The sequence below is a fragment of the Rhincodon typus genome, chromosome 1, assembly GCF_021869965.1.
Source record: "Rhincodon typus isolate 14 chromosome 1, sRhiTyp1.1, whole genome shotgun sequence".
NCBI classification, from domain to species: Eukaryota; Metazoa; Chordata; class Chondrichthyes; order Orectolobiformes; family Rhincodontidae; genus Rhincodon; species Rhincodon typus.
In genome coordinates, this window is record NC_063332.1 from 48,332,086 (window position 1) to 48,345,005 (window position 12,920).

Here is a 12,920-nt window from a genome sequence, read left to right on the forward strand (position 1 = left end):
GTAGGGGGAGGGGAGATTTTGAAAAACAGTACAAGCTAGTTAAGGTAGAGAGATCATAACAAGTTAGCAAGGTGATGGTGTCAAAACAGGACAGTAAGGAAGATTTTACAGATACAGAACAGCATAGCGTGACACGAATCCAGGATCACAGCTGAGGCTGTCTTCATGGGTACAGAACTTGGCTATCAGTTTCTGCTCAGCGATTCTGCATTGTTGTGTATTTCAAAGGCCGCCTTAGAGAAGCTTACCCAAAGATCAGAGCTGAATGTCCTTAACTGCTGAAGTGTTCCCCCACTGGGAGGGAACATTCCTGTCTGGCGATTGTTGCGCGGTGTTTACTCATCTGGCTGCACTGAGGATGTCTCTAAGCATGGTAACGAAACGTCTGCGGAACAACAAACCAGCTCGGTGAGCCAACCAACCTCAACACCCACAAACCGAACCACAAATTTACTCCAAAGCCTTGTTTACTCACCTGTTCTTGTCGCATCTGCATGGCCTCTCTGCCTATAAACTCTGTGCTTGATCTCTCAGTCTATAAACTCTGTGCTTGATCTCTCAGTCTATAAATTCTGTGCTTGATCTCTCAGCTTATAAATTCTGTGCCTGTGTGTTTCTGTCTTGCTTCACCTGACGAAGGGGCAATGCTATGAAAGCTTGTGATTTCAAGTAAACCTGTTGGACTGTAACCTGGTATGGTGTGACTTCTGACTTTGTCCACCCCAGTCCAACACCGGCACCTCCACATCACATTAAAACACAAGGTTGAGATCCTGCATGTGTTTTGAGCTGGGGGAGCAGAGGGGTGCTCATAAGCGAGACCAGGCATACTGCTCACACCATTCACACTCCTCTCCGAGCTCATGCCTGGTGGATGGGTACTGAAATTGGCAGCCTGCCTAGCATGTATAAATAAACAATTGGCCACCATATTGCACTGGAGTACAGTTGGAGTAGGTAGCCTGTTTCTTAAAACAATTGTTTTTAAAGGATGTGAAGGAAAGCTGTGCAATCCGTGATCGGGAGTTGGGGAGGGGGGGGTAGTGATCCCCTTGTACATAAAAGACACCTCTTGCACCCCCTACGTATGCAGAAGATAATACCCTCTCCCCCTTCTTTCCTTCCCATTTGGATTTTAAAAACCACCCATCACCCCACCTTTCTCAGATGCTCAAACCTTTCCCACCCAAAACCTGTGCCTTGGGTCCATTAACCACTTTCATCCTGGGACAGTTCGCAGTAGATTTCTGGTAGCATCCACTACAGACCACTGGATGGTTGGACCAGCAGCTCCAGAAAGTGGGATGTTCTTCCACTGTGTGGTAGGCATCCCATCCTGCACCAATGTCATCCCCTTACAGTGCATTATAGCTGTGTCTGTTGCCTTTTTTCTTCAAGGTGTTGGGGGAGCAATCTGGGTTTTGGGGAAGCCTAGCACAAGCACGAAGCCTGCACCTATCTTGTGCAGGTGGAGAATGCTTTTCCAGCACTTCTTGTGGAAAGGGAAGAGCTGCAGTGTGTTTCACCATGTGCTGGCCACCCCATTGCATATAATGTCTAGGTGATTTGTTGCCCTTTAATTATTGCCCTGCTTCAGATGAGATGACAAGCTCAGACCCTGATTTGGACCTGCCACCTTCTGGTTTTCGGTGGCATGCCAAGCAGAATCTTCTTCCCTGGGTCATGAGGTGAGTTGCATCTGGTTTTGTATAGCTTCAACACAAGCCTTGATATTGAAATTTACATTGTCATCAGTTTTACAGTGTGGAATGTCAACTTACCTAATGTAAGTTTACCCTTTTGCTTCTTCTTAGGGTACCTTATTGTTTACTTTAAGAGAAGTACGTCCTACAGCCTTTTTAGGCGTACCTCGTGTTTGGGAGAAAATGGAGGAAAAAATGAAAGATGCTGGTGCTGAATCATCTGCTTTGAAAAGAAAGCTAGTTAAGTGGGCGAAGGGTATTGGCCTGCAAACAAGTTATAATATGATGGACGGGTATGTCAAAACAGGGGTTTTTAATGAAGTTATCACAACAGTAATACTTGCTATATATTTCTGACACCATGGAGATGTATGGGACCTGTTGCATTCCATCTGGTTGGTTTTAAAAGTTGATGTAAAACAACAAGGTGTAGTTTATATGCCGCTCCAATCCATTCTCCACCCAAATATATGTCCAGTTTCTTCCTGATTTTGTCAATATTATCTACCTCTGGACAGCTGTGACTAGTGGCGTTCCTCAGGGATCTGTGTGTTCACTTTAGAGAAGGACTTGGTGGATGATGAGTCTGGGGAAGGGTGTGTAAATAGTTTGGGTCATGTCGGGATCAAATAGGAGGAGGTATTGGGGGTCTTGAAAAACATTAAAGTAGATAGGTCCCCAAGGCCTGATGGGACAAACCCCAGAATACTGAAAGACGCAAGGAAGGAAATTGCTGGGGTCTTGAGGGAAATCTTTGTATCCTCACTGGCTACAGGGGAGGTCCCAGAAGATTGGAGAATTGTCAGTATTGTTCCTTTGTTTAAGAAGAGTGGCAGGGACAATCCAGCTAATTATAGGCCGGTGAGCCTTACGTCAGTGGTAGGGAAATTATTGGAGAGGATTCTTCGAGACAGGATTTACTCCACTTGGAAATCAGTGGGTGTATTAGCGAGAGGCAATATGATTTTGTGAAGGGGAGGTCGTGTCTCACTAACTTGGTTGAGTTTTTTGAGGAAGTGACGAAGATGATCGATGAGGGTATGGCAGTGGATGTTGTCTACATGGACTTCAATAAGGCCTTTGACAAGGTTCCTCATGGCAAACTGATACAGTCGCACGGGGTCAGAGGTGAGCTTGCAAGATGGATAAAAAACTGGCTCGGTCATAGAAGACAGAGGGTAGCGGTGGAAGGATGTGTTTCTGAATTGAGGGCTGTGACTAGTGGCGTTCCTCAGGGATCAGTGTTGGGATCTTTGCTGTTTGTAATATATATAAATGATTTGGAGGAAATGTAACTGGTCTAATTAGTAAGTTTGCTGATGACACAAAGGTTGGTGGAATTGCGATTAGCGATGAGGACCGTTAAAGGATACAGCTGGATATAGATTGGTTGGTGACTTGGGCAGAGAGATGGCGTATGGAGTTTAATAGAGAAAAATGTGAGGTAATGAGTTTTGGAAGGTCTAATCCAGATGGAAAATACATTGTAAATGGCAGAACATTTAAAAGTACTGATAGGCAGTGGGATCTGGGTGTACAGGTACACAGGTCACTGAAAGTAGCAACACAGATGGAGAAGGTCATCAACAAGACATATGGCATGCTTGCATTCATTGCCTGGGGCATTGAGTTTAAATATTGGCAGGTAATGTTGCAGCTTTATAGAACCTTAGTTAGGCCGCATTTGGAATATTGTGTTCAATTCTGGTTCTCACACTACCAGAAGGATATGGTGGCTTTGGACAGGGTACAGAAAAGATTTACCAGGATGTTGCCTGGTATGGAGGGCATTAGCTATGAGGAGAGGTTGGAGAAACTTGGGTTGTTCTCACTGGAACAACAGTGGTTGAGGGGCGACCTGATAGAAGGCTACAAGATTATGAAGGACATGGACAGAGTGGACAATCAGAAGCTTTTTCCCAGGATGGAAGAGTCAGTTACCAGGGGCCATAGGTTTAAGGTGCGAGGGGCAAGGTTTAAAGGTGATGTACGAGGCAAGTTTTTTACACAGAGGCTGGTGGGTTCCTGGAACTCGCTGGCGGGGGAGGTAGTGGAAGCAGATACTATAGTGATTTTTAAAGGGCATCTTGACAAATACATGAATAGATGGGAATAGAGGGATACAGTCCCCGGAAGGGTAGGGTTTTAATTGTGACGGGCAGCATGTCGGCGCAGGCTTGGAGGGCTGAAGAGCCTGTTCCTGTGCTGTAATTTTCTTTGTTCTTTGTTCTTTGTTCTCATGGATAGTTCAATTGGCATATTTACCATCATACTAAAAAAAGTTAAATTTTCAAAAAACAATGATCATTGAAGGTACGTGCCCTAAAACATGTGGATTTACTGTGTGTCTGTAATTTAAAACTGTGAAATAAAGTGGGATGAATTAAGTTTTTATAAAATTTTAATATAGCTCTATGCACATATATCTATAGCAAGGACACTTGAATGTTATAGTCAAATGCAAAGGGCAATTTTTAAATATTTAAATGAAGTGAATCCAATTCTGTAAGGTGATGATATTAAAGTCAATGTATAATGATGTCAGTGGCACAATGAGAGATCTGGGAAGGAGAAGAAGCTCTACCTGAATCCTGAAAGAACATGTGTGTAGATTAAATTGTAAATGAATAGCTCTTGCAGAATGTTCCATGGACTTGAGCAATGTTACTTCGGGGCACCAAATAGAGGTAGAACACGTGCACACAACGTGGTGGCAGTAGAAAAGGCAAAAATATGTGGTAAATCTTTTTTTGTTGTTGTTTCATGTGATGTGGAAATCGCTGGTTGAGCCAGCTTTATTGCCCATTCCCGGTTGTTCAGTGTTAAGTTCAGAGTGAGTCTGAAATGACTGTAAGATAGACCAGGTAAGGATAGCAGGTTTCCTTCCTTAAAGAACCACACGGGTTTTACAACAATTGACAATGATTACATGGTCATCATCAGATTTGCTTTTATTCCAGATTTGTATTTAATAAAATGGTGGGATACAAATCCACATCCCCAAAATATTGGCCTGGGGCTTTAGGTTCCTGTTTCAGTGACAGTACCACAATGCCATTATACCCCACCCCTCCCCCCTGCAACGAGTGAAGGTAAGACAGAAAGGAATTAGATAGAAAATGATAGACCATGATCGTAAGTGATAGTGTGTACAAACTAAAGTAAATTAATAAAAAATGCTACAGTTTACAAAAATACAAAAACAAGAAAACTAAAGACTCTGTATAGAACAAAGAACAATACAGCACAGGAACAGGCCCTTCAGCCCTCCAAGCCTGCACTGACACATTTTGCCCTTCCATACTAAAACTGTATTCACTTACAGGATCCGTATCCCTCTATTCCCTTCCTATTCGTGTATTTATCCAAATGCTTCTTGAATGCTGCTATTGTGTTTGCTTCCACCACCTCCTCTGGCAGCATTTTCAGGCACTCACCACCCTTTGTGTGAAAAACATGCCTCGCACATCTGTTATAAACTCTGCCCCCCACCCCACCCCTCTCCACACACACACACACACACACACACACACACACACGCACACCGTGAACCCGTGTCACCTAGTAATTGCCGCCTCCATCCTGGGCAAAAGCCTCGTACTTTCCACCCTATCTATGCCATTCACACAATCTTATAAACTTCTATCAGGTTGCCCCTCAACCTCCTGCGTTCCAGTAAAAATAAACTCAACCTTTCTTCATAGCTAAAATCCCCCATACCAGGCAACGTCCTGGTAAACCTTTTCTGTACCCTCTCCAAAGTATCCACATCCTTCAGGCTGTGTGGTGACCAGAACTGTACGCAATATTCCAAGTGTGGCCTAACTAAAGTTCTACAAAGCTACTGCATAACTTGTCTATCCTAATAATCAGTGTCCCTTCCAATGAAGATAAGCATGCCATAGAGATAACAAGGTGTAGAGCTGGATGAACACAGCAGGCCAAGCAGCATCAGAGGAGCAGGAAGGCTAATGTTTTGGGCCTAGACCCTTCTTCAGAAAACCATAGGCCTTTTTTATTACCTTACCTACCTGCGGTACCACATTCAGTGATCTGTGGACCTGTACACCCAGATCCTTCTGCATATCAATATTCCTAACGGCTCTGCCATTCACTGTATAATTTCCACCTCTGCTTGACCTTCCAAAATGCATTGCCTCACATTTGTCCAGATTAAACTCCATCTGCCATTTTTCTGCCTCTGCCTCCAACTGATCTGTGTCCTGCTGTATCTTCTGACAATCCTCCTCGCTATCCGCAACCCCACCAATCTTTGTATTGTCTGCAAACTTACTAATTAGACCAGCTACTTTTTCCTCCAAATCATGTATGTAGATCATGAACAGCAGAGGTCCCAGCACTGATTCCTGTGGAATACCACTAGTTACAGCCCTCCATTATGAAAAGCATCCTTCCACCGCTACCCTCTGTCTCCTATGACTGAGCCAGTTCTGTATCCATCTGTACATGACTGCTGGCTGTTCAGTCACTCCTTCAGAATACCCAGCTACTGTTCTGAGGCATCCCTGACCCTGGCACAGGGAGGCAACATACTATTTGTGACTCTAGTTTGCTGCCACTGAACCGCCTGTCAATTCCCTGTACAATCAAGTCTCCTATCACTAAGGCTATCCCAGTCTTTTCTGATGAAGGGTCTAGGCCCGAAACGTCAGCCTCTCTGCTCCTATGATGCTGCTTGGCCTGCTGTGTTCATCCAGCCCTGCACCTTGTTGTCTCGGATTCTCCAGCATCTGCAGTTCCTACTATCTCCCAGTCTTTGTCCTGCTCTGCTGTACCACAAACGTGGCTGTTCCTGCTTTCCCCTGAGAGGCCACTTTCCCCCCCAAACAGTATCCACCCTGGTATATCTATTTGAGAGGGCAATGGCTACAGGGGACTCCTGTACTACCTGCCCACACTTACTAGTCTTCCTGCTCATCACCCAACTCTTTCCTGCCTGTATAGTCCTTGTGGTGTGACCAACTCACTAAACGTGTTATCTATGATGTTGTCAGCCTCATGGATGTTCCACAATGAGTCCATCCGCAGCTCCAGCTGCTCCACGCAGTCCATCAGGAGCTGCAGCTGGATACACATCTTGCATACGTAGTCACCATGGTTACTGGACATGTCCCTGATTTCCCACATATTGCAGGAAGAGCATTCCATGCGGCTGAGTTCTCCTGCCATTGTGAACCGTATCAACTACAAACAACAAATTGGCACCAATTACTCAACCTTGCCCACTACTCACCGAATCGGATTTCTCTCTTTCTCTTTGTTCTTAACAAACTACAAACCACAAAAGTAAGGACTTTACACTCTGTTTCCCTCCCACTAAAGATTGTTCCCAAGCAGATATTCCTCTTGCTCCAAGTCATTTCTTGAACTGTGATGTCACTTCAGGAACTCTCCCTCTGAATTCAGTGTAGGTTCCACCATTTCCACTCCTCTCCCGCTCTAACTGAGCTCAAACCACTTCTCTCCTCCTCTGGCTGCTCTTGATCAGGGCCCTGTTCCTCAGGTTTTTATTTGAAGCTCTGGGGTTAATGGTTCATTTGGTAGGATATGGTATTTAAAGGTGAATTCACTAACCTTGTGGCACTGCATCCAGTTCCTTGAGATTGCACATGTCATTGATTTGTGTGGCTGTTTGTTCCCTCTGCCTTCTCACTGTGTGTATGGCTTCCTGAATCCCTATGGAAACAGAATGTTCTCCTGCTTTCCACCTCTTCTACAGTGTAGATCTGCAGTGTAGTGTTGGAAGAGGAACATCGGGTGTTCATTTACTCTCATATTCAGCTAATTTTCTTTCTCAGATCAAGTTCACTTACCCACAATGTCTCTCCCCAATCTTAGTGCTAATAAGTAGCAATATTGAGTCTTTTGCTAATGCGTACAGCTATTAAGGGCGGCATGTGGCTCAGTGATTAGCACTGCTGCCTCACAGCACTAGGGACCCTGGTTCAATTCCACCCTTGGGCGACTATCTGTGTGGAGTTTGCACGTTCTCCCCGTGTCTGCAGGGGTTTCCTCCAGGTGCTCCAGTTTCCTCCCACAGTCCAAAGATGTGCAGGTTAGGTGGATTGGCCACACTAAATTGTCCATAGTGTTCAGGGGTGTGTAGGTTAGGTGGGTTATATGGGGATGGGTCTGGGTGGGATCCTTCAAGGGTCGGTGTGGACTTGTTGGGCCGAAGGGCCTGTTTCCACACTGTAGGGATTCTATTCAACAGTGCAGTTAATTTGGGCTACATGTAGAAATCATTTATGAACGCAACATTAAGATATTGTGTTGATCAGATTTCTCATTGACAATAGCAAATTTTTTTTAAAGATCCCCTCTGATTTGGAATTATCAAGTCCCTGATTCTGTTCTGTACAGTCTCTCTCCTAACTCCTTTCTTCAAAAAATGAACTAAATTTAAAAAATTTTTTTTTGTTAACAAGTATTTCTTATTCTTTTGCTTCTTTGTGTTTTATGCTGTGTGATGAGATCAAAGGGATTATATGCATGTTTTATGTTACAGAAACACATTGCTGCCTTGTGGATACACCTTGGCAAATCAGCTGGTATTTAAGAAAGTTCGTGTTTTATTGGGCCTGGACCAATGTAGTAAGTGCTTTACAGGAGCAGCACCTATTACCAAAGAAACACTGGATTACTTCCTAAGCCTTCGCATCACAATTTTTGAACTTTATGGGATGAGTGAGAGTTCAGGTCCACACACCATCTCTCATCAAGACTTCTATCGAATTACAAGGTCTGTGTAAATGCCAGTACTAGTGTAATTGTAATTAATCACATTTAAATTCTTGTGGATAAAACACTTGTTTAATTCATACAGACTTGTATACATTAAATAATTGCTCATCTTGCGCTGAGGAATACTTTTAGGATTTGCACTATTTCTATCTTTTCCATGTAATATAACTTTGCTGTATTTCCTTATGGCTTAACTCTCTGCTTTTGTGTTACATTGTTCTTATGGATCGCCAGCTACACAAGTTTGTAGTTTGCTCAGAGTTGGGAACTGCCTTCTTAAAAAGTTAAAGTTGATTATACAAGTGATAAGTCAAAGACATGGCTGATTATAGACATCCAACTCTGCTAATACAAGATGACTTTTTCTGAGTTTAGCAAAAACTTCCAAGTGCACAATTAATTTAGTAATCTGTTGTGTTACATCAATTGAGCTCAATGGCAGTATTTCCACCTCCAAATCAGAAGGTTTAGGTTTCAAGGACTACTCTTGGAAAGATAATCCAGACTGGCATTTCAGTGAAGCAGCATTAACTGTTATCTTTTGATGGAACCAGCCCTTCGGCCCACAACGTTAGGCCGAGCATGATGCCAAACTAAACTAATCCCTTCTGCCTGCCCTTAGTCCCTATCCCTCCATTCCTTACATATTCATGTGCTTTTCTAAAAGTCTCTTAAATGCTCCTATTGTATCTGCCTCCACCACCACACCTGGCAGTGTGTTCCAGACTCCTACCACTCTCTGTGTAAAAAAAAAATATTGCCCCTCATATCTCTTTTGAACATTCCCCCTCTCACCTTAAATGCATGGCCCTTAGTATTAGTCATTTCAAGTTTGGGGAAAATGATTTTGACCATCAACCCTATCCATGCATCTCATAATTTTATAAACTTTTATCTAGCCTCCCCTCAGCCTCCATTGCTCCAGAGAAAACAACCCAAGTTTTTCTAGCCTCTCCTTAATAGCTCATACCCTGTAATCCAGGCAGCATGCTAGTAAACCTCTTCTGCATCCTCTCCAAAGCCTCCATGTCCTTGCTGTGATGTGGCGGCCAGAATTGGTCAGAAATCTCATATAAAAACAAATAATATGAGTGCAGGAAATTTAAATAAAAGCAAAAATGCTGGAAATTCTTAGCTACTCAGGCAACATATGTGTAGAGGAACAGAGTTAATATCAGAATTGGTAAAGGATGTAAAAGATTTTGAACATGTACAGAGGTAGCTTTTTCTTCTTTATTCATTCATATCACAATTTTTGTGATGAGGGCACTGCTGGCTAGGCAGTATTTATTGCCCATCCCCAATTGCCCAGAGGGCAGTTAAGACTCAACCACATTGCTGTGGGTCTGCAGTCAAATGTAGGCCAGACCAGGTAAGGTTGGCAGTTTCCTTCCCTAAAGGATATTAGGGCTTTTCCCAACAATTGGCAATGGATCCATGGTCGTCATTAGATTCTTAGTTCCACATTTTTATTGAATTCAAGTGCCACTATCAGCTATGGCAGGATTCGAACCCGGGTCCCCAGAATGTTATCTGGCTCTCTGGATCAACAGTCAAGTGATAATACCACTAGGCCATCACCTCCCCTTTCTTGCCCCATCCAAAAGAGGAGAGGCTAGAAAGAACAAAAATAAATGCTCATTTATAAGATCAGAAGTAATAAGAAAAGGAGTAGACTGTTTAGCCCCTTGAACCTGCTCTGCCATTCAATAGGATTATTGCTGATGCCACTTGCCTGCTGTTTCCTTGTGATGTTCGATTCCCCTACTCATCAAGAATCTATCTCAGCCTTAATTATACACAGGGACTCTGCCCCTACAGTTCTCTGTGACAAGGAGTTCCAAAGACTTACAACCAACTGAGAGAAGAAATTCCTCCTTGTCTCAGGCCTAAATTGGTGCCCTTTTATTCTGAGATGATGCCCTCTGGTTCTAGACTCTCCCATAAGGGGAGACATCCTCTCAGTGTTTATCCTGTCAAGCCCCTTAAGCATTCTATATGTTTCAATGAGATTATCTCTCATCCTTCTAAATTCCAGTGAGTAGAGTCCCAATCATTTTAGCCTTTGCTCAGAAGACAATCCCTGCATTCCAGGATCGTCCTAGCGAACCTTCTCTGAACTGCCTCCAATTAAATGGCATCTGTCCTTAAATAAGTGGACCAAAACTGCTCACAATACCTTGTATAGTAAGACTTCCATACTCTTATACTCCAATAATAATAGGAATACTCCCTTATACTCAGATTGAAGGCAGGAGAAGACAATTGGATGTTGGTGTAATAACGTACTTTAGGGGAAGAAATCCTGGGCTGGCCTACATATGACTCCAGACCTACAGCGATGTGGTTGATTCTTAACTGCCACTCAGAAATGGCTTAGCTAGCCACTCTGTTCGAGAGGAATTAGGGATGAACAACAAATTCTGGTCTTGTGACACCAACATCCCATACAAGAATAATGTAGAAAATCAGGGTAGTGAACAAACATGTTTTAAAAAAAAATTAAAAAAGAACAGTTTAGAGGAGATGTGAATAGGATAATTATTACCAAAAACTCAGTTGCTAAATAACATCGTCTAACATTGTTGGATTCTGCTTTGTTTTATTTTATTTGTTCATGGGATATGGGTGTTGCTGGCCAGAGTAGTATTTATTTCCCAGAGGGCAGTTAAGTCCAGAAGGCTGTAAATTCTGAAGTTGAGCTGTTGTCCTCTACGGTTTATTGGAACAGGATAAGAGGCTGAAGAAAGAAATCAAAGTGGAAGTAGGCTGTGAACCTAAAATGACACATGACTGGAAACCCAAGGTTGCCCTTTGTAGATTGAAGGAGAGAGCTTTGCAAATTGACCACCTAAACTGTGTTTATTCTTCCCAATACAGATGTAAATGCACCAAAAGCAGTGAATATTGTTTATTAAATAGAAAGAAGCTGAAATAGTGGCTGAGTCAAAAACTTTTAACATTTAAGCAGGCAGGTGGTAATGACCTCATGATATTGTTGCTAGATTATTAATCCAGGTAACGTTCTGGGTCCCCGGGTTGATTCCTGTCATAACAGATGGTGGAATTTGGATTTGATAAAAAATATGTACTTAAGAGTCTAATTATGACCATGAAATCATTGCCGATTGTTGGTAAAACCAATCTGGATTACTGCTGTCTTTCAGGGAAGGAAATCTGCCATCCTCATCCGGTCTGGCCTCCACATGACTTCAGACCTACAGCAATATGGTTGATGCTTAACTGCCCTCTGGGCAATTAGAGATGGGCATTAAATGCTGGCCCAATCAGCGATGCCCGCAATCTATGAATGAATGAAAAGAAGTTAGATATTCATTTGCATTGCCATGGTCTCCAAGGCTATGGGCCAAAAGCTGGAAAATGGGATTAGTGCAGTCAAATCTCTATTGACTAGCATGGACACAATGGGTCAGATGATCTCCTTCTGTGCTGTAAACATCTATGAGTCTATGAATCTAAATACAAGTAAATAACTCTGTCACCTGAAGGGAGTATTTGGAAACTTGGATTATAGGAAGGGAAGTGGTAATAAGGCAAATATTGCATATCCTGGGCTTGTACAGGAAGAGTAGAGAGCTGTTGGTATGATTGAAAAGTGGACTAAGGTGTCACAGAACAAGTTGAAAATGAGTGTGAGGGATGATATGTTGGTAGCGACATTACACTGGAGGTGGTGGAAATGGCAGAGTGATTAATTAAATGTGGAGGCAGTTGGGGTGTAGAATGAGGAGGACCAGGAGAACTCTGAAGGAGAAAAGAAGGACTGAGGACAGAAGTGCAGGAATGAGGCAGGCATGGCTGAGGGCCCTGACAACAATGATTGTTCAAGAAGGAAGATATATCAGAAGGACTAGTGTGGAAGGTGCCATCATCAGGACAGATGTGATCGAAGCAAAGAAACTAAGATAAAAGAACACAGTTCTTTCACAAGGATAATTTTCTCAACAGCTTCAGATCATAACCACAGTGCGTATTTAATGCAGCTGAGCTACTGTGATTCTACTATTCTTATTGAGGTCCCAGGTCTCATCTTCTGTGTCCTTGTTTATCCATTGACATTTGCCTTGCACTGCATCCTTTTTATCATTTAATCTCTCCTGCTTTCTATCAGTTGCAGGCCTTGCTTTTTTCTCTTCTCCCTTTTCTCGCATTTGCTTTCTCATGATTCTTTCACGGGGTGTGAGCATCGTTAGCAAGTGCAGTATTTGCTGCTTGTCCCTTTGAACTGAGGAAAGCAAAGAGTCAACCATGTTTCTGTGGAACTGTGAGTTATATATAGGCCATAAAAACTGAAAGAACTGCGGATGCTGTAAATCAGGAACAAAAACCGAAGTTGCCAGTAAATCACAGCAGGTGTGGCGGCATCTGTGAAGAAAACAATCAGAGTTAACATTTTGGGTCCGGTGACCCTTCCTCAGTTCTGAGGAAATG

At 43.0% G+C, this 12,920-nt stretch overlaps 1 protein-coding gene across 2 annotated transcripts in view; it reads left to right on the plus strand.

Moving 5' to 3' along the window:
- Nucleotides 1–12,920, plus strand: part of LOC109911097 (long-chain-fatty-acid--CoA ligase ACSBG2-like) — a 65,287-nt gene that overhangs the window by 23,388 nt on the left and 28,979 nt on the right. For both annotated transcript variants that reach the window (XM_048598833.1, XM_048598839.1), the window contains exons 7-8: nucleotides 1,815–1,996; nucleotides 8,233–8,466. In XM_048598833.1, the coding sequence (XP_048454790.1) occupies nucleotides 1,815–1,996; nucleotides 8,233–8,466 (416 nt within the window). The remainder of the gene's footprint in view (nucleotides 1–1,814; nucleotides 1,997–8,232; nucleotides 8,467–12,920) is intronic.